The following is a 27,679-nucleotide window of genomic DNA, read 5'->3' as shown; positions in this document are numbered from 1 at the left end:
CTATGGGACTGAGAAGTATTATTTTCTACTTTTTAGTCCATTTATAAAAGCGTTGTATATTAAAAAGTTTTTTTTATATTATTTATTTTTAATTTGTTTGTTTGCGCTTTAATGAAAGGGCATTTTCTACAACAAAACACAACATTGCTGCTGCGACGTCGACACATGTATGATATGATCGTATTCGTGCGTCTTACGATAATCGACGATTGACTGATGCTTTGCTAGCACGTCGGCAAAGCAGATCAAATCAGTTGCTGCTGAGACTTCACTGCACAATAGAGCTGGGATACTATCGATAGCACCGCCACTCGATAGTTTTCGAAACGATAGTAGAAAACATCGATACTATAGTTTTCAAAAACTATCGATAGTGGCGACAGTTTTCTACTAGCGATACTATAGTATCCCAGCTCTACTGCACAACTATTCGAATAATACACACATAAAATGTTTCGGGAAGAATGGGAAATACATTTTTTTGTATAGAAAACATGGATGGGTGTGCGCAATGCGTGACCTGCTATCGCGTTATCAGTCGCATTGTTATGTCTTGTTTAAAAAGACATTACAAACTGTGTCATAGATTTTGAAAAGGTGAAAGAGTGTGATCGAGCACTGAAGCTGCTAGAATTTAAAGCAGCGTTCTATATTAAATTTATGGTTGGTGAAAGTAATATATATCAACACGAAAATTATCAATATCTATCAGAAAATGATAGATCATTTCTAAAAGCATCTTTTCCTGTCGATTTGGCTTTTTATTTAGAATTTCTAGAAAAGTTTTAGGTATGCAGTTTTATAGCCCATTAGAATTTAGTAGCTCAAAGTTCAAATTTCAAGCGCTAAGAAATCGCCTTGATTTTTAATGATTGGCAATTTTTTTTTATATGGAAGAAAATGCCTAGTACCGTCAGCACAAAAAAAAAGATAAACATTAAATAAACAAAAAATATAAATAGCCAAATTGGTCAAAATGTCTCTTAACTTAATCAGCTGACTATAAGTGCATATAACATATTTATAGATTTATTTATTTGAATCTACCACATTGATTTGGAATGTACCACAATTTTTCATGCTTATTTACCACTAGAAAACTTTTCGTCCGAACACTCTCAACAGCAACTGATTTGATTTGCTTTGCCGAAATACATAGCTGCCAACTTGGTGCTTTAAGCACTAGATTTAGTGCTTTTTGAAAATTAAAACGCCTAAAAAAATTATTTAGTGCATAGTGCCTTCTTTAGTGCTTTTTTTCTGAACTAAAATTACACCGATATAGTTAAGATCTGAAATAATTTTTAAATATTTAAAGCTGTAGCAGCACTGAATTTACACAAATCTACAAATTTAAATGCACTTAAATACAACCATGATTGATAAAAAGCTGAACTTGCAAACCCACCTTGTTCAATTCTATTCTAATTTCTAGCCTTGAAAATGCTAGTAGATATGCGAGTAAGTTAAGTATTTCTTTTCTTCTTTTCTAATTATTTGTAAAAATTTTTATTTTTGTACCACCTGGGTAAAACACATCGTTTCTTGGTGCCAAATCTGGCCGCACAATTGCTCTAGCACTAGAATTTTGAGATATCCAACCTCAAAGTGCCAAACTCACGGTTTTTGGCGATATTTGAGGTTATATAACGAAAACATCAATTTTTTTGCTCATTTCTACTTAGGGCATGATTTTCGTTTGTTGGGATTAGATTTTTCTTTATTGAGATATATCAGTTTTAATGTGCAGTACTTCGGTATTACGTCGTAAGCATGAGTCATTATAGCATGTATAGCTTTTCAATCGTTATGAGCGAAAAGGTTTGTTTAAGGATTTATGTACGCATTCTTTTTTGTTTTTGTTAAATACATACAAACTGTTATGAAAAAAGCATCCATTGATTCAAAACAATTTGGTGCTTTTTGTGTGGTAAAACGCTTTTTTCCAAGTTTTTGGTGCTTTTTGAAAATCAAAAGTTGGCAACACTGCCGAAATACCAGCGAAGCATCAGTCAATCGTCAATTCCCTGCAAAAATCGCGACTACTCCATGCATGCATGTAAAGAGTACTCCCGAAGGACCAAGGAGTACTCCAAAATTAACCACAATTCATATAAAAAATATGGTCCAATTAACATTGCGATGTCCTAGGGCAGGACCATATACTCCATCCCTGCATTACATCAGAGTAGCACAAAACTACTCCAACATATTAACAATGGCATTGTTGTTATATTTTTTCGTTTGTACACGCTTTTGTTCTTCACTTCTCATATGCTTTTTCGAAATTAATAAAACCCAAGACAAAAATTAAAAATTACATATTGCCTCTGACGGCATTTGAACCCGAACATGCTGGGAGCTCACAACTAACAGCGAGCATCTCTACACGTTCAGCTACAGCCAGACATGCAAATGTGCTTTCAAATGCTCAACTTCAATCACATTTCGTTAAAACACGAGCAGTTATCGGGTAACAAACAATAAGCTGGCGCAGAGACACGAGTTGGTCCGCTACAGCATGACAGAGGAGCACTTTTGTAAGTACTCCAATATACCACAAATAGACTACATGGTTGTAGGCAGATTTTATGTCACTTATGTAAGAAGAGTCACCAGAAAGAGAGGAATTGGAGAGATAAAAAAAATATAAACATACTTAATATACTTAATTACTAATATTAAAAACATAAGAAACATATCATATATATTGGCTGACACAAATTAACGCTCACGAAACAGTCGCTGCAATCCGACGAAGAACTTCAGTGCTGGATACTTGCACTGCATTGCTGTTGGGACGAACTCGTACATAGACATCGCCGCGAATTGAGAATACAGACATTAATTGTTTTTGCCTCTTCAATTGCATAGCAGACTGCATGATGTCACGTCTGTGCTTAGTGAGACTCTCATGATTGTCTACTCGCCCGTCAGAGTCGTGCCCGATGTCGCGCAGCAGTATTGACCTCTCGGCAGATTCCTTCTTGTTTGTTTTGTAGAAAGTTTATTTATTGAATAATCAAAAATTTTCTTTTTGATGACAAACAAATTCATTGAACCATAAACTGAACATAAAGAATTTAAACAAGTATAAAAACATATAGGTAAATTACCCTACAAACCCGTTTTCTCACAGGGGCGGTTTCGATTTAGGCAACGAGTTATTTGGGTATTTATGGCGTTAAGCGCTGTTGTTGTTCTGTGCACTTTACGGAATCCGTGCTGGTGCTTCGTTGGGGTCAGGTGGCACGTGAAGTATGGGAGTAGCAGGGCCTCTAGTGTCTTCGCGACCGGGGAAAGGAGCGTTATCGGGCGATAAGTCTCCTTTGTTGGCGGGCTTCCCCGGTTTCAGCAGTGGGACCACTCTCCCTGATTTCCACACATCAGGAATGATGAGAGTGGCCATTGACAGGTTGAGGACCTCCGTTAGGTAATATACTTCCGTAGGCCCCAAATGTTTCAGCACCAACATACAGACTCCGTCGGGTCCAATGGCTTTGGAGGCTTTCGCCCCTTTCACTTCACAGCTGGTGAAAACAAGTGGTGCATTGTTTTTTGGCAGCTTGTGCAGCCTCCTAGTCACTCGACGTTTGGCCCTATCTACAGAAGGATGCAGTGTGAATTGCCTACTGAAGTAGGTTGCGCATTTCTTCGGGTCCGACGAAGTGCCACCTTCGAATGAGATTTCCACTCTGTCATCACGCTTCGTTGGGTTAGACAAGGACCCCACGGTTGACCAGAGCTTACTCACACCAGATGTGAAGTTACAGGCCTCCAAGTGCTCCTCCCACTTTTTCCGTTTGGGCTGATTTACTAGTTGCCGAATCTCCAAATTAAGGTCCCTCAGGCGAGGGCTCCGGGATCGACCTGGCATAGGTGGTCACGCTCATTTTCTAGTACAGCTGCTTCGGCCGGGAAATTTGGGCGGACTTCCGCGATACGTCCGGACGGTATGAAGCGAGCCGCTGCGGCAGTGACTACCCTGCGGAACTGGCGTTCGCCAGCATATACGTTTGTGGGTATGGAAAGGGCGGCGAAGCTGCTCTCGGTAACTTCTGCGAAGCCGTCCAATAAGCTTTGTTAAAGTTGGTGTAGGTTCGGTGGTCTGATGCTAGTGTTAGCATAGGTCGCCATGATATGCTATTGATCAGACCCGCGCTAGCAATTGTAAGGTCTGGCGAGCTGCTGCAGCTACCCGCAATCCTGGTGGGAGCGTCGTCGTTCATGGTGCAGAATGTCGAATCGTCTATCTGCTCAGCCAAGAGATTTCCCCTACGATCATTGGCCAGGCTTCAGCCAGAGATCGTGGTGCGCGTTGAAGTCACCTACTACCATTCGGTTTTCACCTCTGAGTAGCGCACCTATGTCAGGGTGATATCCTGCCGGGCAGCAGGTGACAGGGGGTATACAGACGTTAAACAAGAATGATAGAATACAAGATTGCGCCGATGAGAGAGGATTTTTGAGCGTAATTTTTGCGCGACGTCATCTTGGTGCAATTGCGAGAGAAATGCCAAAACGCATAGAAAAATATAAAAACAATGCAGACTAATTTCTTAGTTTTAATATTACATGGCCCAATTTTGCAGGAATCAATAAATATACAAAGATTGATTAATTAGGAACACGTAGCAATAATTTTGGACATGTAGCCCTTTCGGTAAGCACGATTTTTAGCACATGGAAAAATGGATGTATTAACAGTGTTTGCAATTTCATGTAGACCAAAAGGAATGTAGCAAAGTGAATTTTTGGACTCGCCTTTGTAAAAAGCCATGCATATATTTGTGGACGGTAACTCCACAGCTGTTGACTCCATAGCTTTATATAACTTTATGTGGGATTAGTTTACGGACAGTACTTACGATGCTAGGACTGATTGGCCATTCAGAGTTAGTAACATGGAAATAGAGGAATCTAACTTATCGAACTATTTAACGAAAGGCGATAGAGAAGAGAACTACACGAACAGATCAGACTGGGCATTGCATTGTCAGCCGCCATCAAGCGCAGAACAATGTTCTGCTAGTGTTAAGTTGTTTAATTGTAATATGTGCGTTTGGTTAAATAAACAGTATGTAATATTAACATATGTGTAAGCGCCAATCTATTAATATTAAGTTATTAAATTAAATAACCGCGTTTTGTTCAAGAAGATGAAGAAACGGGAAGGCCATTCCTACAATTGGTGTCAGAGTGAGATACGAATCCACTCTAGGAATTGTGTGTAAATTAAAATTTTGTGAAAAAGCGTGTGCAAAACAGCTAGGCGGCGACAGCAAAGTCGGGTTGGCCAGAGGCAGCTGACATTACGGTGCTCTAAAGTTGGCGTGAAAAAACAAGCATGCGTACAGTAGCAGTTTTTCAACGGGGAGAAGCAACGTGCTTAGCAGACATTTTTGCGAAAAGCAGCGTGCGCATAAAAAATTTAAAAGCAGCCACAATTTCAGCAGGGTAAAGTAGCCGATTTGCAAGCGTGGAAAATCATCAAATTTTCAGCACGCTAGCCAGCGAGGAAACGACAATGGCACATACGCACGTAAGTAAAGTGTATTGTGTGGCCATAAAGACGTGTCTTTTACCGCTTTGCCGAGGTGGGCAAGAATTTGTGCTTGCGGTACAGTAAACCGCTAAGTGACGACGCCGTCGGCATCAACCGAAATTGCGGTAGTTCACAGCAGCGAAGTCAGGGCAGCGGAGGGCGAGCATCGGCGCGCTAGTTAAAGCAGCGGCGCTGATTTAGAGCAGCGAAGCGGTACCTCAAAGCAGCGAAACGGTACGTCTAGCGGCACCACTGGGCTTGACAAACATAAAGCCTTGTACAGTACATTTTTATAAAAAGAAGGAAGACTAAAAACCAAAGGACGGCGGCGTGGGAGGCAGCAAGCAACACTAGAGTGACACGCTGATTGCAGAATAAGTAAAAATGAAATTCCATTAGAGTGTTAGCTTTCACAATTTTTATGCATTTGCTTTAACCTTTGTTCTATGCACAGGTGAATAGTTTCAGTAATTTTAAAAGCAAAATATAGAAAGTTTAATTAAAATATATATGTTGGTATGCGGTACGAAAAGGTTTTTTAAAGAGAAAAGTATAATGTTAAATCAGCGGTCCAATTAAATTATTTTAAATTTAACATAATTGTCAATTATTGATATCATTCGAGCTTGTTATGTAAATTATTTAAAGTAAGAGTGTAATTGGCACTGAATTTTAAAAAGTGGACCTTGAGAATTCTTGTTAGACCGTGACTAATTAGAAGACTTTGTGAGTTGCAGTGATAAATGTTTAGTGTTAAATTAAGGAAGGTGTAACAAATGTCATTAAACATTTTTTGGCCAAGTAAGTTGACTTTGAGTTGAGAATTATTTTATACAAAGTAGAGTGAGTATTTATGAGAGATGAGGTTAAAAAGCATCATTGTTCGAAATATGCAAAGATTTGAACGGTACTGGCTTGATAATTGCCAACAAAGATTGTTAAGGTTGTGCAGTCAGTGTAGCAACGGAAAGAGATCAGTAGAGGTACAGCTAGTGATAGAACGATACGAGTACCGAGTACAGAATATCGATACTTTTCATGAGTACTGAGTAGTATCGAGGACTCGATACTCTGTGACAAGTACTGAGTAAATATCGCGAATACCAAAAAGTATCGACGTTTTAAAAACTTGTTTAGGTAATTTTTTTTTCAATTACATAACATATGGGCATAACGTTCATTTACTTCAATACTGTCATAACTCAAAAAACCGAAAAATTAATATATATTTTGTTCTGGTGAGCTACTGGTAATCGCTATGAAATTTTTATACAACACAGAAGAAGAGGTAGCAGTCATGTGAACATTTGGCTCGGTTAAAACTTCTTAAATAATTGGAAAACGGATCTCTTGCCATACCTTGCCCACACAAAAAAAGTGGTCTTTGCTTTTAACCAGACCCACATATCGACATGTATTGAGGTCCATTTGACTAGTACACCTCCTAAATTTGGATTTAATTGCAAAAAATGGCAAGGACGGGTCAAACGGACCTCGGATTCGGATTCAGTGGGTCGAAATATGTGGCGGCAAGTGGGTCTGGTTAAAAGCACACACCAATTTTTGTGTGCCGGTGTAAGGAATGGGTTAGGAGGGTGGTCTTCGGCTCGATAACTTGGCAGCTCTCCAGAATAACGGAGCCTTCGTTTTCCAATGTATTCTACCTGGGTTTTAAATTTGAAATCCAGCCCGCTTTCGAGGAAAATTTTTGTGAAATGGAGCTTTCTTTCTTTTAGGCAATGGCTTTAGTTGCTTTTTAAAGCTTCAAATAAGCCTTTTGCTATAAACTTTTGTTTTACGCTTTTTAACTTATTGCAAGTTCTTTTCAAAAACTCCGTTAGAAATGCTTGTTAGATCAGACTTCAGCTATTAAAAGCAATGTCTACTCAATTTACAAAAAGAAAGAGGTCATAAATCTGTATATGTAAACAAAGCAATCTGATTTTTGTTAACTTTTCGCGTTTGCCCTAAAAATACTTGCAAGTACGAGTATTATCGATACTTTTTTCCAAATATGAGTACTGGCATCGATTATTTTTTGAAGTATTATAAATGAGTACTAGTATCGATACTTTTCTAAAAAGTTCTATCACTAGGTGCAGCAGTGAGTTGCGGCTGGAGGGCCGGGGAAATAATCTCGTAAGTTGGTGCAGTAAAGCACGTTGAGGAATCTGTAGATTCAATGTCAAACGCAAATGGCGTGAGAACCCTATAGAGAGTGGTGAGGCGACGAGAGGGTCGTGTGAACACATCGATGTGTGGAAGGCGTTAGCAGTAATGTCCTCGAGGACGTGAGCGTGCGTCCGGTGTAACTAATAGGCTGCGTAGGCACGGTGAGATGTTGCGGACTATGGTAAAAGTGGACAACGAGAGTGTGAGCGTGCATTCTGTTGCTACTAGGGAGCCATAATTGAAGTTTTATGTCTGGTGGTAGGCATAGAGGAGGCACTAAAGTTAGAAGCTGATTCTCTTGAGCTACAGTAGAGACTGGATGCAGTTGACAAGAAGCAGAGAGTGATACATTTTTATGACTGTTTGAGACCTAGTACAAGTGAAGAGTATAAAGAGATTGGTAATTCCATACAAGGATGAAGCCAATATCGATTGAAGAGCAAGAAGTTTTTAGATGATTGATTTTAAAAAGAAATTAGGTTTTGTTGAAAGCTAGATAAAGGATCAGAAACGCCATTAAGCAAATGATGAAGAGTGAGAAGGGCTGAAATAGAGAAGTTCACAAAATATGCAAAATTAAAATAAGAGTAGTATTTCTCATTCGAGGCAGAATGAAACGCAGGATGGCCGAATGTGGGATTAGTTTACGGACAGTACTAACGATGCTAGGACTAATTGGCCATTCAGAGTTAGTAACATAGAAATGCAGCCCTACATAACGAATAGAGGAATCTAACTTATCTAACTATTTAACGAAAGGCGATAGGGAAGAGAACTACACGAACAGATCAGACTGGGCATTGCCATTCCCATGACAGCCGGTTCTACGTACCGGAATGACTCGGGTTTTACCCGACCAAGGGCTGTTGTTTCGGCGATCTAACCCCGCTTAGGTCGGCGAAGTGTCTCAGAAGTTGTTCGTCCATAGGACCACATCGTATGTGACCCCCTGCTGCTCAAACAGAGCAGCCTCCAGGGCTAACCCCAGTCCACCTGAGCAGTTCCACTCAAACACCACAGCACAACAACATAACAAAACAATAGACCACACCACAACCGCGACAGACCACAGAACACACACAACCGCACTACCACCCACACGCCGCCGCCAACAACTCTTGGTTCCTCCTACAATCTGCACAGTATGTCAGACCAGGATATTCCGTAATGTGACATCAGTCAAGTGCAACACCTGCCTTGGCTGCTGCCACTATAGGGCATGTTCAGGTCTGCGCACCACGCGAGATTGAACGAGGAACTTCGAGGGCCCGTGTTGCGCAGCATGGTCGCAAACTTCAACTACGACGCCACCCACCATCACCACAGGGCGGCAACCACCTCAGCAGCGCACACAGCCAATGGCGTCACTGCCACACACATCACTCACACCCCGCATTACCACACGTCTCCCGAACCACATGAAGCTCCTTCAATTTCACTGCAACGGGCTTCAGAGCAAGACCGAGGAGATAACCGTCTTTATGGGAAGGCATGGTATACTGATAGCTGCGATCCAAGAGACGAAGCTGCACAGCGATTCAACATTGCTGAATTGTGCCGGGTACAACGTGCACCGTCGAGATCGCGAGCGAGATAATGGTGGTGGCTTAGCGTTCATCACGCATCACACCGTGCAGTATCGTCTTATCGAAGCAGACATCGACCGCAGGGATACCACCCTAGAATGTCAGGGCATTGCTATCCGGTCAGGCGATGTTGAGCTCGAAATATTCAACGTTTACATACCCCCTGTCACCTGCTGCCCGGCCGTATATCACCCTGATATAGGTGCGCTCCTCAGAGGTGAAAACCGAATGGTAGTAGGTGACCTTAATGCGCACCACGATCTTTGGCACTTAAGCCTGTCAAACGATCGTAGGGGAACCTATTTGGCTGAGCAGATAGACGATTCGACGTTCTGCACAATGAACGACGACGCACCCACCAGGATTATGGGCAGCTGTTGCAGCTCGCCAGACTTAACAATAGTCAGCGCTGGTCTGATAAACAGCATATCATGGCGACCTATGCTGACTTTGGCATCAGACCATCTGCCCATAGTCATCTCGATCGATAAACCAACCGACTTTGCTTCCGTGGAGCACCGAACATATATCAACTTCTCCAAAGCTGATTGGAAAGGCTTCGCGGAATTTACTGAAAACACCCTCGCTGCTCTCCCCACACCAACCGACGTCCACCTTGGTGAACGTAAGTTCCGCATGGCTGTCACTGCTGCTGCAACCCGCCTCGTACCGGCAGGATGCATCACTGACCCACGTCCAAATTTCCCTGCTGAAGCGGCTGTCCTAGCCGGTGATCGTGACAGCCTTCGTCAGGCCGATCCCAGTGATCCCCGTATCAGGGATCTCAAATCGGAGATTCGGCAACTAGTGAACGTACATAAGCGGAAGAAGTGGGAAGAACATATGAAGGCCTGCAACTTCACCTCTGGTGTGAGTAAGCTTTGGTCAACCGTGAGGTCACTGTCCAATCCGACGAAGCACGACGACAGAGTCGAAATTTCTTTCGGCGACCATGCCTCGTCGGACCCGGAGCGATGCGCGAGCAGTCCGCGGCAGTTCATACTGCATCCTCCGGTGGACAAAACCAAGCGTCAAGTGACCAGAAGGCTGCACAAACTGCCAACAAATTGTGCCCCCCTTGCTTTCACTTGCGGTGAAGTTCAGGTGGCCATCGGGAAGGCGAAAGCCTCCAAAGCCATGGGTCCCGACGGAATATGCATGCTGATGCTGAAAAATTTGGGTCCTGTGGGAGTAGCGTACCTAACGGAGGTCCTCAATTTGTCTATAGCCACTCTCATCATCCCAGACATCTGGAAAGTGGGGAGAGTGGTCCCACTCCTCAAACCGGGGAAACCTGCCAACAAAGGAGATTCGTATCGACCGATAACGCTCCTTTCCCCGGTAGCGAAGACACTTGAGGCCCTGCTGCTCCCGTATTTCACGAACCACCTGACCCCAGCGAAGCATCAGCATGGTTTCCGTAAAGTGCACAGTACAACAACAGCACTTAACGCCATAAACACTCAGATAACTCGTGGCCTTAACCGTAACCGTCCCTGTGAGAGAACGATTCTAGTAGCGTTGGACCTGTCAAAGGCTTTTGACACTGTCAGCCATTCCACGCTACTAGAAGACGTAGAGGCTTCCTCTCACCCACAGAGGCTCAAACGGTGGTCGGCAAATTATCTGAGTGGTCGACAGTCGTCGGTAATGTTTAGAGACAAATCGAGCAAACTTAGGAAAATCAAACAGGAGGTTCCACAGGGTGGTGTCCTATCCCCGCTACTGTTTAACTTTTATATTTCAAAGCTCCCTCAACCACCAGAGGGAGGGAGGGAATGGAATTCGTTCCCACGACAGTCGGGTCTACGTAACCGGAACTACCCAGATTTATATCTGGCCAAGGACTGTCACTCCAGCAACACTCCCCAAAACTCTATGGGGAACTTGTATGCTGCTACAACAACAACAACAACAGGGAATGGAATTGATGACCTGTGTTCGAAAGTAAACGGGTATCTCTCCGATCTTTCTCGCTTCTTCACTGCAAAGTGTCTAGCCCTCTCCCCTACGAAATCCTCTGCGACCTTGTTCACCACCTGGACGAAGGAGGTCAGGCTACCGCCGAAATACTCGGAGTAACATTCAACAGCCTGCTCTCCTTCTTTGCGCGCGCAACCACTATTGTCAACAAAGTACAGAACCGCAACAAAGTCCTCAAGTCGCTAGCCGGCAGTACCTGGGGAAAAGACAAAGAAACGTTGCTGGCAACACACAAGGCAATAGGCCGGCCGGTTTTAAATTACGCAGCACCAGTGTGGTCGCCGGGGACTAGTAGGACGCAGTGGATGAAGCTACAGACAGCACAAAACACCGCACTCAGGACAGCGACCGGATGCCTCCTGATGTCACCCGAACACCACCTCCATGACGAGGCGAAAATGCTCCCAATTAGGGAGCATAACATAATGCTCTGCAAGCAGTTTCTGGTTGAGATCCACAGATGCGGCCACCCAAACAGACAGCTGCTTGCAGAGGAGCCCTCGCCTAAACACGTCAGGAGGCATCTATATGAACTGACGGACGAAGTCCAGAGGTTCATTAAGCAGCCTCTGGACCCCTCAGCATACCGACAGGCCCTGAACGGCATTCACAGGGCCTCAGTCTCGAGTTATGTAGACTCTAGACCTGTGAATGCCGTTCTAGGCACACAAACACCGGACATTGACGCGACGGAGCTCCATCTGCCTTGGGAGCTAAGAACAACAATAGCCCAACTTCGCTCTGGCTACTGCAGCAGGCTGAACTCTTACCTGAGTAGGCTAAATGCGGATGTGCCGAATAAATGTCCAGCATGAGGAGGGACCCCTCACGACTCGAAACATCTCTTCGCATGCCCAGAAAACCCCACAACCCTAACGGCGCTGTCCCTGTGGACGGACCGACCGGCTGCTCGCTTCTTGGGGCTGCCGTTAGTGGAACTCGACGACAACGACTGAGATACCAACCGATCTGGGCGGGGTTGTTGTAGCCGCTACAACAACAACAACTGGGCATTGCATTGTCAGCCGCCATCAAGCGCAGAACAATGTTCTGCTAGTGTTAAGTTGTTTAATTGTAATATGTGCGTTTTGTTAAATAAACAGTAGTAATATTAATTTATTAAATTAAATAACCGCGTTTTGTTCAAGAAGATGAAGAAACGGGAAGGCCATTCCCACATTTATATGAATGCAAATTGTTACCTACAGTGGCAACGGCAATTTCACTCTGCTCAAGTAACTTGCTGACAATTCTTTTGTTTTCCCTGTGCTGAGCTCTTACCGCACGCTAGGAATCCCCCAGATTTTCTTCGTAAATGGTAAGCACCGCACCAGGTTTTGCAAAACCTAAGGCGTTATGCTACCCATTTCGAACTGTATTTTCAATATATTCACTAGTAAAGTGCTTCATGCACACATAGTTCGATTTGGTGTTTAATGCACCTCCTCGGCAGAAATTCTTCCACTTTTTCACCAGGTTTGCGTCCGTAGGCAACTTATATCGCACGCTTTCCTTTTGTTTTCACTTTACCACTGAATACTTCATTTTGCTTTGTAATGTCCCAATAATTGTTTAAAACCACGCAGAAAAATTAACGCACAAATATTAAAATTGTTATTTGGTTTTTTCGTATGCTCACAATGAACAATTGCACCAAGGTCGGTGTTATGCAGAAATTTTGTTTGGTAAACTGCGTGCAATTGTTGTTGCAGCAAACTCTGAGAGAGCGAGTTTGGCGACTCTCACAGCAAACTAATTTGTTTGCTCAAACTGCGGCAAATTCGGTGTTGTCATATACAAAAATTTTAGACAATTGTTGCTATACACAAAAATTGGCGTGATACCGAAAGCCAGAGAACTGAATTTATGCTGTAGGAGCTTCAAAGATTAGGGCACAGTTAATAGCCTATACGGTATCATAAAAATATATATTAATTGTGCGCGTTATGTACATCTGAAATTCTCATTTCGTGTTGGCAATAGCCATGAAAACCATAATGAACGTGCAACCCTGTGCCAAACTCGACATAACCGCCTCCGAGCAAACTAAGCAGCCGCCATTTAATTTGGCAAACAAAAGTTTGTCTGCATAACACCGACCCAAGAAGACGTCACGCACACAGCTGATTCTGTCAAAATCACAAAGAGCGGATTAGAGCAGAGGTGGGCACTCACACTATCACATACACATGCGCTTGTGTGCGAAGCAGCAAAGTTTTGCTGAAGAGCCAGTGCTCGGATGTTCCCACATTTGTGGTATAGGTACGGTGACCATAAATATATTTCGAAAATGCAGGACAATTTTTCAAAAAATTAACCTACATATAATTGCGTAGTATAAAAATATACTACATATATACATTCTTCGTCATTTGAATAGCGCACCCTTTTTTTGATTTTCTACCATACAAAGTATGCTTGACAAAATTTTTATATGGAAGAAAATGCGCAGCACCGTCAACAAAAAAAAATTGTCGCCCCTATGATTATTTTTTTTTTTAATTTTCAAAAATTTTTTAAATGGGATGTAGACGTAGAATATGCTATATTTTTATAAAAAGTTAATGAATATTAAACAAACAGAAGGAAAACTGCACCCACTAAGTATTGAGCTGTATGAATAAAAATAAGCAATTGCTTTTTCTTGAAATTTCAGACCTTATACTCAATTTATTCAAACAAAATTGGAGTAAAAGGTATACAATTTTAAGAAAAGGCAATCGCTTAGTTTTTATTCGTACGGCCCATTAAAAGGATGCGCTATTCAAATAACCAAGAGTGTATATTTCTTAATTATTAATCCAATTTTAAACTTTTAACATAAATCACATTTGCTTCATTGGTATTAATCCTTTAGTAATGAATATTTACAAAATTATAATAAGGCATATTACGTATTACTTTACACGAAATATGAACCTCTGTAAAGCAAATTTTTTAAGCAAACTTTGGGTCGTTGAACACGAAAAAAATACCCATGGTTTCAAAGAAGTGTTTTCGAGATTTGTTCGAAAAACGTATTTTTAGTACTTTTTCAATTATTCCTCAATGTTTCATGAAACGACTAACAGTTCGAAAGGTATTGATGGGCTCTTTGCAATAATATATATTTTTTGTGCAGGTTGTGTTCCGTAACATCTAAATTTCTCATCAGATTTTCATTTACTGTAAAAAGAAAATGATTGTAATTTCAATTTTTCGATTTTGGTCGCTTGTAACACTAATAATTTTCTTCGAAATTGGCAAAGTAATATATTTTTGTAAGAGGACTGTAGGTCGCTTATGTTGATCGGATAATTTTTTCATGAGATATTGACGAATAGGTCCGAAATGTACCAAAAACACGTTTTTCGAAAAAATTACGAAAACGCTTGTTTGAAAAGAAAATTGGCTTGGAAAATATTTTTTTTCTTAAGCGATTACCACAAAATTTGTAGAACAGTGTTATCGATATATTTGAAGCTGGTCTTCAATTTCTCGTCATCTATTGTCCATAACCGTACAGTATTTATAACGCATTGACTAGTTGAACCTTCAAAACCAGCATACCCTTATGTAGTTATCAATTAGTTATCGACACTGCTTTTATTTCGATTAGGAAAAGTTAATTTTAAAATATCGAAGAAAATGCGGGACAAAGGCAGGACACTTGGAAAAATACAGTACATTTTGGGGGTTTTCTGTTTTGAAAAACTACGCAGGACAGACCTTTAAATAACAGTACGGTCCTGCAAAAAACAGAACGGATGGTCACCGTAGGTATAGGTAACACTTTTTTTTGCTAAATTACATTTCTACTACTTCTACCACCGTAAGCTAAAAAACTTGCAGATTCTGAAACTTCTTTTTTTTTTTATTTGTTCATTTGCGCATTAATGAATGGGTATTTTCTACAGCAGAAAACAACATTGCTTGCTGCGACGTCGACACCAGTGGTCGGACTTTTACCACATTGTGGTAGATCTGCCACTTTTTTGAGCATCTACCACACAAGGTCTGAAATCTACCACATATTCGCGTTTTTGAGTAGTTTTATTTTTGACCGATATAATTTTCTTAATTTTAAGAGCATAAATTGTCCAACACTAAACACTAACACCAGACAGAATCCCAAGATGGTCGGTTCTACGTACCGGATTGACTCGGAGAACTCACTCCGACCAAGGACAATCACCACAGCAGCAACCCCCCAAATTTTTTGCCATGGGAGCATGACCCACCGGCAAGTCTGCTCCGTATACTACTGGTCCGCGCCGGCATAGAACAAAATCCCGGGCCCTGGATCTGTAGTGTTTGCCACCGCAACATACACCACTCCTCAACTTCTGTCCGCTGCAACCGCTGCAACGCTTGGTGCCATCTAAAGGCATGCTCAGGACTTCGGCACCACAGGGAGTGGAGTAACAATTTTGTTGCATCGTGCTGCAACAACCAACAAACCTGTAACTCCACACAACCAACACCCGCCCAACCATCAACCAGTGGACCAGCTACAAGCATGCAACACAGGACATCCACCCAGGACAGATGGTTCTGCAGCGTTTGCACCAACCTGATAAGGCGCAACACAACATCGGTTAGGTGCAACGCATGCAACAATTGGTGCCACCTGAAGCGCTGCTCAGGCCTAACGCACCACCGAGAATGGAGTACTGGCTTCATTGCAGCCTGTTGCCCAGCCGCACCACAACACCCCGTGCCAACTCCACCAACAACACACACGCTGACGCAAGCACCAATCCCACCACCGGTCGCGACACCTGCGGCTAACCCACCCGGTCGGGGACCAGCACGTCAGGCCCTACAGGCACCTCAGGCACAACCATTATACCACATTATAAGGCCACAATCCATCAAGCTGTTGCAGTTCAATTGCAACGGACTACAAAGTAAGATCGCTGAGATAGTCGGTTTCATGAGAAGGCATAAAATCTCAGTCGCGGCGATCCAGGAGACCAAACTCCACTCTGGCTCGAGCCTTCAGAGCCAGGACGAGTTCAACGTACTCCGAAGAGACCGCCCCCGTGGCGCCGGAGGCGGCATTGCCTTCATATTGCATAACGCGGTTCAATACCGGCTCATTACCCCTCGAACTGACACCAACGATACATTCATTGAATGTCAAGGCTTGGCCATCAAGTCGGGGGATACGGAGCTGGAGATCGTCAATGTATACATACCACTCGCCACCAGTTGCTCAGCTGGATACCACCCTAACATAAGTGCGCTATTAGAGGGTGTGAACCGGGTAGTGCTAGGCGACTTCAATGCGCACCACGAACTCTGGCACTCCAATCTGGGCAATGACCAGCGGGGTACAATGCTCGCTGAGCAAATTGACGACTCCACGATCTGCACTGTGAATGATGATGCCCCCACCAGGGTCGCGGGTGACTGCTATAGCTCGCCAGATATAACTATAGCAAGCGGGGGTCTGATAAACTGCATTGGATGGCAACCAGTGCTCACGCTCGCATCAGACCACCTGCCCATAGTAGTCGCCATAGACCAGCCAAGGGATTTTATAAAATCCGAGAACCGGACATTCATGAACACACGGAAGGCGAACTGGGACGGTTTCACGGAATTCACAGATCGCAAATTCAATGCTCTTCCTCTACCATCATGCGCGCGCGTAGCAGAGCGCAATATCCGCAGGATCATCAACGCAGCAGCCGCTCGTTTCATACCAGCCGGCCGGATCGCCAAAATCCGCCCAGGATTCCCCACTGAAGCGGCGGGACTCGCAGACAAGCGTGATCGAATCCGCCAGGCTAATCCAGGGGATCCCCGTATAAGAGATCTCAATAGGGACATTAGAAACCTGGTCAACGAACACAAGCGGAACAAATGGAATGAGCATTTAAAAACCTGCAATCTCTCAAGCGGAGCCAGCAAACTGTGGTCCACAGTCAAGTCCCTCTCCAATCCGACGAAGCGTAGGGACAATGTCGCTCTCACCTTCGGCACCACCACCACGTCGGATCCGCGGTCGTGCGCGTGCTTCTTTAGCCGGCAATTCATTGCACACCCAGAGAGAGACAAAACCCGCCGCAGCGTGCTACGTAAAGCACACAAACTCCGCCCCCGAGACACACCACTGTGCTTCACCACCGAAGAGACGCAGGCAGCTGTCAACCACGCCAAGTCATCGAAGGCGTTAGGCCCAGACGGAATTTCCATGCAGATGCTGAAAAAGCTAGGACCTGCGGGGGTCGAGTATATGACCGCCGCTTTCAACTTGTCACTGTCCACCCTGATCATCCCCGAGATGTGGAAAATGGGTAGGATCATTCCCCTCCTTAAGCCAGGGAAGAAGGCGGACGCAGGAGACTCGTACAGACCCATCTCCCTCCTATCCCCAGTGGCAAAAACCATGGAAGCACTACTCCTCCCCAGCCTGACGAAGCATCTGAAGCTAGCCGAACACCAACATGGATTCCGGAAAATGCACAGCACGACGACAGCATTAAACACCATTACCACACAGATTAGCGAGGGTCTAAACCAACGTCGACCCTGTGATAGGACGGTCCTAGTCGCTGTGGACCTGTCGAAGGCTTTCGACACGGTGAACCACGCGACCCTCTGCCAAGACATCCTGGACTCGTCGCTTCCAGCTCGGATGAAACGGTGGATAACCAGCTATTTGTGTGGTCGTCAGTCATCGGTCGAATTCCGAAACGCTAAGTCTAAGCCGCGTAGAATTAAACAGGGGGTCCCCAAGGCGGCGTACTCTCCCCGAAACTGTTTAATCTTTACATGGCCAAACTCCCTCCGCCGCCATCAGGAGTAAACTTGGTAAGCTACGCCGATGACTGCACAATAATGGCAACTGGCCCCAACATAGACAGACTTTGCGAACAAATAACCGACTATCTCACCGATCTTTCCAATTTCTTCACTGCAAGGAGCCTCCAAATCTCCGCCGCAAAATCCAGCGCCACACTTTTTACAACCTGGACCAAGGAGGTGGGGCTAGAACTGAACGTCTTCGTCGATGGCGCCAAAATACCGACGACTAATCACCCTAAAATCCTAGGAGTGACGTTCGATAGCCTCTTCTCCTTCTCCGCGCACGCCACAGCCACATGCAACAAACTCCGAGCCAGGAACAAAGTCCTCAAATCGCTAGCCGGCAGCACCTGGGGAGCCAATAAAGAAACTCTGCTCGCGACCTACAAGGCAATTGGCCGGTCAGTGGCTAACTACGCGGCACCAGTGTGGACGGCGGGGACAAGCGACACCCAATGGAGGAACCTCCAAACCTGCCAGAATGCAGCTCTACGTACGGCCACAGGTTGTCATCTCATGTCGTCCGAGCATCACCTCCATGAAGAAAGCCAGATGCTGGCGGTGAAAGAGCACAACACCATGCTGTCGAAGCAATACCTCGTAGGCTGTCACCGAGGGAATCACCCCAACAATGCCTTGCTTCGTAACGAACCGCCCCCACGACACGTGAGACGACACCTGCACGACTGGAAGGCAGACATTGAGCCGTACGTAGACCATCCATTCGACGCAGCAACATACAGAGCGGCGCTCAACAGCCTACACAGCGATGCGGTCAGAACGAGCCTCAGTACGCGCAATGACAACATCGTCTTGGGCGGTCGACCGCCGCCCATAGATTCAGAGGAAATAGAGCTGCCGAGAGAGACCAGGTGCACCCTAGCACAACTCCGTTCTGGGTGGTGTCACCGACTTAACTGCTACCTCTCCCGGCTGAACACACAAGTGGCAAACACATGCCCTGCATGTGGGCAAGGTCCCCACGACACCCAGCACCTCTTCACGTGCACCTCCAACCCTACGACCCTGACACCAGAAGCGCTCTGGACCGCGCCTATCGACGCAGCCCGCTTTCTCGGCCTCAGGCTTACAGAGTCGGAGGATGAAGACGACGATACATGACAAATCTGGGGGGTTGAGCACTGCTGCTACAACAACAACAACCAGGCAGAATTGGAGGATAAAATAAACCGTAAAATAGTAAATTTTCTTAATATTCAATTTTTCGACAGGAAACATGGTTTTATTGTGCTAAATTGCAAAATATATGATTTATAAAAAAGAATTAATAGCGAAAATGTTAAAAAACGGCGATTTTTGTGAAAGTATTAGAAAATTTCAGTGCATCTAAAGTTTCTAAAGCGTTGTTTACTTTTACTTGAGAATTGTCAAATCCCAAGTAGCGGTTTCTGGAATGTGCCACATTTGTCCGCTACATCACGATGTGATAAAAAAAAAGCTGGCAGCACTCCGCAAAATATGTTCAAAAAATATCTTGATATGGAAGGAACTGCTCTACACGGTCAAGGAAAAAAATTGCCAAAACTCAAGGGAATTTTTAGCAACTTCAATCTTGCACTTTATTGTAATAAAATTAAGTTTTTTTAGATTCTAATTAAAATGTTTGCAATTTTGGTGAAACCTTGCAAAATATTTTTAATTTTTGTACAAAGTTTGATCCAAAACCAAAGATCTACTACATTTTTTTGAAATCTACCACATTTTTTCCAGATTCTACCACACAAATTTTTTTTTAAGTCCGATCACTGGTCGACATATGGATGATATGATTGTCTTCGTGCGTCTTACGATAATTGACGATTGACTGATGCTTTGCTAGCACTTCGGGAAAGCAAATCAAATCAGTTGCTGCTGAGACTTCACTGCGCAACTATTCGAATCTCAGTATATCCAGTAAAAAACCTGTGGTGAAGTCCTTTATGGGGATAAAGATGAGAAATTTTAGGTAGCACACAATTTCTTACACGCATGGTTGCTTTTCAGCACTCATGAAAGAAACTTAAGAAATATTTGAAAAAAAAGTTCATATAGTACATTAATTTTTGAAAGAAATACCATATAATGTATGTACTCTGGTTAATAATATCAAAAAATGTATTAGAACCACCGTTTAATGTAATATTTGATACAAATTTATATTGCTGCCCCGAACGCTCTGCGCCTTGCCCCTGAATAATACGTTTACTTAAAATTACATCCCTGGTCCTTGTTCTTTCTGTATCGCATCGTGGTGAATTCACATTTCTCAGAAATTTGACAACAAAACAAAACAAAGCGAGTATTTTATTTGCTAATTTTTGCGATTTCTATTGTTTAATGTAAATTTATGTCTTTTTAGGATATGTCGAGCCAACAAAGAAGGCGCAGTTGGAAAATTGAGTAATTAGTAATGAAGTAGCAGGCATATTTGGAAAATTATGCCGATAAGCAGGATGGAATTTGGGAAAGTAAGTGCATGGTTGCTGCATATCTATGTATAACAAGTATTTAATTAAATTGTTTATAGAAATGTTATATATCGAGTGGCTCATTTACGATGTGCTCCAAACATTTGGCGAACTTTTTTTCGCCTTTTCAACGTGCTAAGTAACAAGTTAAGAGGACTGCCATCACGGCCGGTAAGAAACCGCAAGCAAAGGGCAGACAACCTTCCAGGAAGCTGCCTCCTGTCCCCGAGTTGAAGCTGCAGTTCAGCAAGAGCAGGTCAGCAAATTGCTACCCTGATCAAACGTAAACTAAAGCGCTCTGCTGTGATTGCACTCCGTAAACGTGAAAACTTGGTGCATGCTGAGAAATATCAAACAAGAAAACTCCGTGATGGACGCCGTGAGATGGAGGAGCGCTGTGTGGCAAAGAAATGCGGCCAATTCGACGGGCCTGAAAAATCCAAATTGGCTTTTGTGATCCGCATCCGCGGTATCAACAAAGTTGCACAAAAAGTGCGTAGTTTTACAGTTCTGTCTTCGCCACATTAAAACGGTGTGTTCAACAAATTGAGCAAGGCAACCATTAATATGCTACGTATGCCGAACCCTATATGGGGTTATCCAAATCTTAAATCAGTTCGTGAATTGATGTACAAACGTGGAATGGTCAAGCGTGTCCCAATCTCTGCTTTGTGATCGAACGCAAATTTCGCGAAGCGCACGAAATTCAGTGCGTTGATTCACTTCACTTCAAGAAAGCCCCCCACTTCCTGTTGCTATTCAAGCTCAACACATCAACCCGAGGCTGGCGCAAGAAGGCTAATCACTACGTTGAGGTTGGTGATTTCGGTAGCCGTGAGGATAAGATCAACAAATTGCTGCACAAGATGGCTTAAAGAAATTGTTGTTTTGTATTTAAGGCGACAATATAATTTGGCACATCTTCAAAAGACGCCCAAGCAAAAAAAAAAAAAAAGAAAATTAAAAAATTCCTGAAGTTGCCTTTTCACGGGTCGATTTCTGTCGACTGGAAAATTTACTTAAGATATCGACTAGCCAAAACGCTTACATAAAGGCAGCTTAAATAACGTTCAAATTAATCATCCCCTTTGAGATGGGAAATACCAATAACCATTTCATAATTTCGAAAATTATTCCATTTATATTTGTTCTTGCATTTTCCACACCACTTGTGAGGTATGCTTTTACGCGCGTTACCGATTTTTTTTTTAATGTGCTCGGTTGCCCAGGAGGCCTATTTTCACCTTTACAACTTAACTTAAACGGAATTAAAACTAAAGCATGCAATATATAAAGAAAATTAAAAGTTGTCTTACATCTAGTAAACTTAAAAAATTGCACATTAAATTCATTTTTCATTATAAAACAAAATTAAATATCACAATTCCGTTGAAGTGTATACATATGTACATATTTACAAAATGTGGTCTGTTTGCACCCACAGTAAGTTCCCATGAAGCCTAGCCTAAATTCAGAACTGAAAAAAAAACGAGCAAATGGGGTCGGAAACCACTAGCCCTAAAAGCATAATGTGGAAAATGTTTGAAGAGCTGCGAAATTGTATTGCAATAATAAAAATAACAGTGCATAAATTGGAAAAATGGCTTTTGTTTTGCTTTATAATTTTTGGGAATATTGGTTCAGATAGAATTTTTTTATTTGTTTGGTTTTTCAGCTCGTTAATGATGCGCCCAGGGTTGCATTTACTGTCTATGAAAATATTTCATGAAGCGTTCCAAAATTAGCTCTGAGCAACTAAAAGTTGGTTAAGCTTAAATGAAATAGTTTTTTATTAAATATTTATTCCTGGTATTTAGTAAAAATCATTCATCTCAATACTAATATATGAAATGAAAGTAAATAAAAATCTACGAATACATTTCATGAATATTTTGTCATAGGGCCATTATTAAATACAGACATAACTTTGTCGGGCGTTGGTGCTGACGTATATAGAATTAATGAGTTAGAGAGAGATAAATATACAAGCTCAAGCGCTAATTTAGGTATACTTGTATACCTGTTACTCGTCTGGCATATACTCCAACTGCGAAATTAATGACAATTATAATCTATTTAGACGCATATTTTAGGTAAATATTATATCGTCGCCTGGATAAAAGATTGTCACAAGTTACTTTCGGTAACTCACAATTGAAGTTTGGAATGCAATTTCTCAGGAACTAGACTACAGATTTTCTCCAAAGTGTCGGAGAATGCTATGTACTAGTTCATGAAATTCTTAAATTGTTTTATTTTTTTAGTTTAGTGTCAACCATTTATGAGTTTAATACATTTTTGTCGAATACGATACTTGTCAAAAAATTTGCAGTCAGTTTCAATGATATACTCCCAAATGTGATAACAATTTTTATAAATTAACGATACTTTTTACTAATCAGCCTAATCGTGAGTTTCGCCCGAACCAAATTTCGCCAACAGTTTTTTCATCCACCTGTAGTGAATACACGCAAACGAAAAGTAAAAATTGACCCGGTTCTAGAAAATGAAACTCATGATAAAGCTGAATATGTCGGAAACTAAAGAAGAACAGATAACTCTATTTGAAAGATTTTGATTAGTTTAGTACGACAGCAATACTAACGCAATTTGTACCAAATAACCGGAAACATTTTAGTCAATTACTCGGAAACTAAAGAAGATATCCAAAAACCACAAATTGTCAAAATGACGCTTCCGCCAATTTTCGATCCAAGCGACGATATTTGAATGTTACTTACATATTTTCGAGCCTGTATGTAAATTTTCGGGAGAAAGGTTAAAAAGTATATTCATCTGCTGAAAAGATATTGTCGCAGATTCACAATTTATTTAAAATAAATCTATCAGCCCTATCTCCAATTCCATGTGAATAAATCTCTCCAGTGCTTAAATAATTTTCACCACAATAAATAGCTGCACAACACCCTAATTGCCGAAAAAGCGTTGCTTGCAACACTAGTCCTTTATGGGGACCAAACTTGGTGAAAAAAATAGCTAAGTTTGTTTACTGGATATACTGAGATTCGAATAATGCACACATAAAATGTTTCGGGAGGAATGGGAAATACATTTTTTTTGCATAGAAAACATGGATTGGTATGCGCAATGCGTGATTTGCTTTCGCGTTATGAGTCGCAATGTTATGTCTTGTTTAAAAAGACAAAACAAACTGTGTCATAGTCATTTTAAAAAGGTGAAAGAGGGTGATCGAAGAAGCTTTTAGAATTAAAAGCAGCGTTCTTTATTAAATTTAGGGTTGGTGAAAGTAATATACATCAACACGAAAATTATCAATGTCTATCAGAAAATCATTCTCTATCAGAAAATGATAGATCATTTCTAAAAAAAAGGCATCTTATTCTGTCGCTGTGGCTTTTTATTTAGAATTTCTAGAAAAGTTTTAGGTATGCAGTTTTATAGCCCATTAAAATTTAGTAGCTAAAAGTGCAAATTTCAAGCGCTAAAAATCGTGTTGGTTTTTAATGATTGGCAATTTCTTTATATGGAAGAAAATGCCTAGCACCGTCAGCAAAAAAAAAGATAAACAATAAATAAACAAAAAATGTAATTAGCCAAAGCTGGTCAAAATGTCACTTAACTTAATCAGCTGACCATAAGTGCATATAACATATTTATAAATTTATTTATTTGAATGTACCACATTGTTTTGGAATGTACCACAATTTTTCATGCTTATTTACCACTAAGAAAACTTTGTCCATCCGAACACTCTCAACAGCAACTGATTTGATTTGCTTTGCCGAAATACCAGCGAAGCATCAGTCAATCGTCAATTATCGTAAGACGCACGAAGACGATGATAGTATACATGTGTCGACGTCGCAGCAAGCAGCATTTTGAAGCCCAATTACAAATCAAAAAATGCCCACCTCTGGATTAGAGGTACCGCGATCGACACAATCTCTATTTATCTCAATCGTGGACGTTAAATATTTCGAGCTCGACATCGCCTGACTGGACAGCTATGCCCTGACATTCTAGGGTGGTGTCCCTCGGGTCGATGTCTTCTTCGATAAGCCGATACTGCACTGTGTGTTGTATGATGAACGCTAATCCGCTCGCGATCTTTACGGAGCACATTGTAGGCGGCGCAACCTAACAGAGTTGAGTTGCTCTGCAACTTCGTTTTTGGACCGCAGCTATCAATATGCCATGCCGACCCATAAAGACAACAATACTCCTCAATCTTGCTCTGGAGTCCGTTGGGAGGTTTGCTGCTGCCCAGGGGAGCTCCTAGGAGCCGTGTAGGCTCTTCGAGTGTTGGGAGCATTTTGCGTTGGCTTGTGCAGCAGGGAGCCACATAGCTTGTGACCCACTCTCCGTGAGACCCAAGCCCAGAGCAGGTTCTTGGGTGACTCCATCCGTTGCATGAGTTGCACCTAACCGAAGTGGTGTTCGGATGGAATCGATTCTGGCAAACACACCAGAAATATGTTTCTGGTCCGGGGTTGGGCTCAACGCCCACCCGGAGAAGAAGGATGCGGAGCAAACCGGCTGCAAGGAGTTGCTCCATGGACGAAAAATTATTGAAGGGTATCGCCGATCTATGCGCTGTTAGGTCGCCGAAACAACAGCCCTTGGTCGGGTAAAACCTGAGTCATGGGAATGAATATGAGCGTACATATAAACACAGTAGAAACCTTAGGTTGGGGTAATCCAATAACGCCTCGTTGCAACACTCTGTTGGTATGATCCCTGGCTCCTTCTCTACTTCTGTTAGAACATATTTAACAGCTTCTTTCGAAAGTTGTTGTTGTTGTAACAGCATACAAATTCCCCAAAGAGATTTTGGGGAGTGTTGCTGGAGTGGTGGCAGTCCTTGGCCAGATATATATCTATCTGGGTCGTTCCGGTTACGTAGACCCGACTGTCGTGGGAACGGTTGTTGTTGTAACAGCATACAAAAGTCGAAAGTTTCTCTGGAATCTAAAGAATTGTTTTTAATAATTAACAAATAAAACTTATTAAGTTACTTACATTATCGAGTTCTTCTCCAGAGGATTGGAAGCATCTGTCAATTGCCTTCTTACTGTATCCTCTATGCGAGTTTTATCAATTTGAATTTATATAAAACACAATTGAAGTTGAAGGAAATGTGGTTCATGATGCAATAAATAAATAGTGTGCCTATACATATTTATGCAAATTTGTGCAAACAAAAACGAAATATAAAAGAAAGCGAGTTTATAAAATCGTGGTAAAAATGAGTACAGCGGAGTTCTGGTTGAACGATTCGTCAGAGGATGAGAGCTTAGAAAACTGGCCAGGAGCATCTGGAGAACTGCATCAAATTAATAAAAAATTTTCCAAATTGGTGTCTAGCCGCCAAAAGGTAAGAAAACAAATGCAAAATCATAATTGTTCACAATTTTCTGACAGAAAATTCGATACTCAACGAAAATTTCGACACGCTTGCATAGCGCATAATACAAATTTCACTTTCGATCTTCGATAGCCAAATGCAACTGATATTAAGGGCCTATAATACAAAATCTATATTTATACGACACGCTTGCAAGCGTTATCGTCTTTCGTCTTTCATATGAAAATTCATAATAGGGGGATAAATAAAATTTTAACTTTTTTTATGGGTAAATTCACAATTTTTCAGAGAAAGCTTTCGGCAACGCTGGGCAGGGCTGCAAACTTGGCTCAAACCGTGCCATTTTGAGCCATATTTTACTTCAAATGGCACTTAATTTTTCAATTTGGCGCGAAGTGCCAAAATGGCACTTTTCCAAAATAGTAATATTTAAATACATTTTTGTGAAATCCTTTGCGTGTACTTATTTTTCTCAACTAAAATTGTCTAATTTTTATAGCGTATACAACTGGTTTATCTTACTTCGGCATTGGACTATTGTTTTAAGAATGTGTTTCTAATATCAATGCTAAATGGGAAGAATTAAAAATAATGGCACCTTTTTGACCCTTTTTTTGTCTATTTGGCACATTTTGGCACTTTTTTGTGCTCAATATGGCACTTCATTGCTAAGTATGGTTGGCAGCCCTGACGCTTGGGCGAACGGTGAACGACAGCTTCGCCCAATTCGAGGAAGCTTGCTGTACGCCGGTATTGTTTCAGCTATAATCGGGCCAAGCATGTAAAAAGTTCTGTTCGCGTACACACTATCCAGTAAAATCCAGCACTAATTTTACTGGTTTTTAGTAGAAGGCGTTTTCGTAAGCAAAAACTTGCAAGAAACCAGCAAAAGGGGAGAATTGAGAGAGCAAAAATGACAGCTAAACTTGCAAGTTTTACTGGATTTTTACTAGATAAATTTTTACTAGTAAGAAAAACAGCTGATGGCATGATGCTGCAATGAATGCAATTCACACTACCAAAAGAATTTTGTGGTGCTTTTAGAGTTGCAAATGACAAAATAAACCTATTTAAATATATATTAAGATGGGAAATACTATTTTTCTTAGAAAATTGCGTCGGAAAATAACAAATTAATCAGCTGTTCATAAAACTTGCAACTTCTTGCTGGTTTTGCGTTTTCGTACTTTCTTGCATATTTCTCTCATTGGGAGTAAATATTGGCTTACTCTCCGAAATTTGGTTACTGGAAAGTTACTGGTAATTTTTTGCTGGAGAATACGAAAACACAACTAATATCTGTATCTTTTCAAATTAAAATCTAGCTGATTTTAGACACTTACCTTGAGGAACTTCTCTATACACATCTCAACTCCTTTTACTCGGGCAAAATAACCGCGATTAATTTCAGGTGCCTTTCGATCTTGATTGCGCACAAAATATCCAATATAGTCGTCTTTCCAATAACCCAAGCGAACGGCAAATCGCTTACAATCGCTAGCGTCGTCGTTAGTAGCAATCACAGCTTCATCACATGGATGAAATGTGCAATGAGGTTCCATGGCTATTGTGACGCTCTTTGCGGCTAACCTCTGCATACATACGTGAACCAATAATTAAACAATTGCAACAAGTTCGTACATATGCATGTACATTTCTACACATAACTTGGATGAAAGCCACAAACCTTGTACTTTTAATTTCTATATCGATGCACCTTTGCCTTTTGGTTCTAGGTTTTCTCGCCTTATATTCTCACCGTCCTTCGTAACCACGTTAAGCA

The 27,679-nt window shown here is 41.9% G+C and overlaps 1 protein-coding gene across 1 annotated transcript in view; it reads right to left on the bottom strand.

The window, feature by feature from the left end:
• Positions 1 to 27,679, bottom strand: part of LOC118735184 (leucine carboxyl methyltransferase 1) — a gene marked incomplete at its 5' end in the record, with an annotated part of 207,593 nt that extends 179,914 nt beyond the window's left edge. Inside the window, 2 exon segments of the mRNA XM_036464826.1 lie at positions 27,240 to 27,488; positions 27,584 to 27,679. Of these exon segments, the coding sequence (XP_036320719.1) occupies positions 27,240 to 27,458 (219 nt within the window).

Source organism: Rhagoletis pomonella, unplaced genomic scaffold (genome assembly GCF_013731165.1).
Source record: "Rhagoletis pomonella isolate Grant_MI unplaced genomic scaffold, Rhpom_1.0 Rhpom_scaffold_00003, whole genome shotgun sequence".
Lineage (NCBI taxonomy): Eukaryota > Metazoa > Arthropoda > Insecta > Diptera > Tephritidae > Rhagoletis > Rhagoletis pomonella.
Note: the sequence above shows the minus strand (reverse complement) of the source record. Positions and strands in the feature narration are given on the sequence as shown.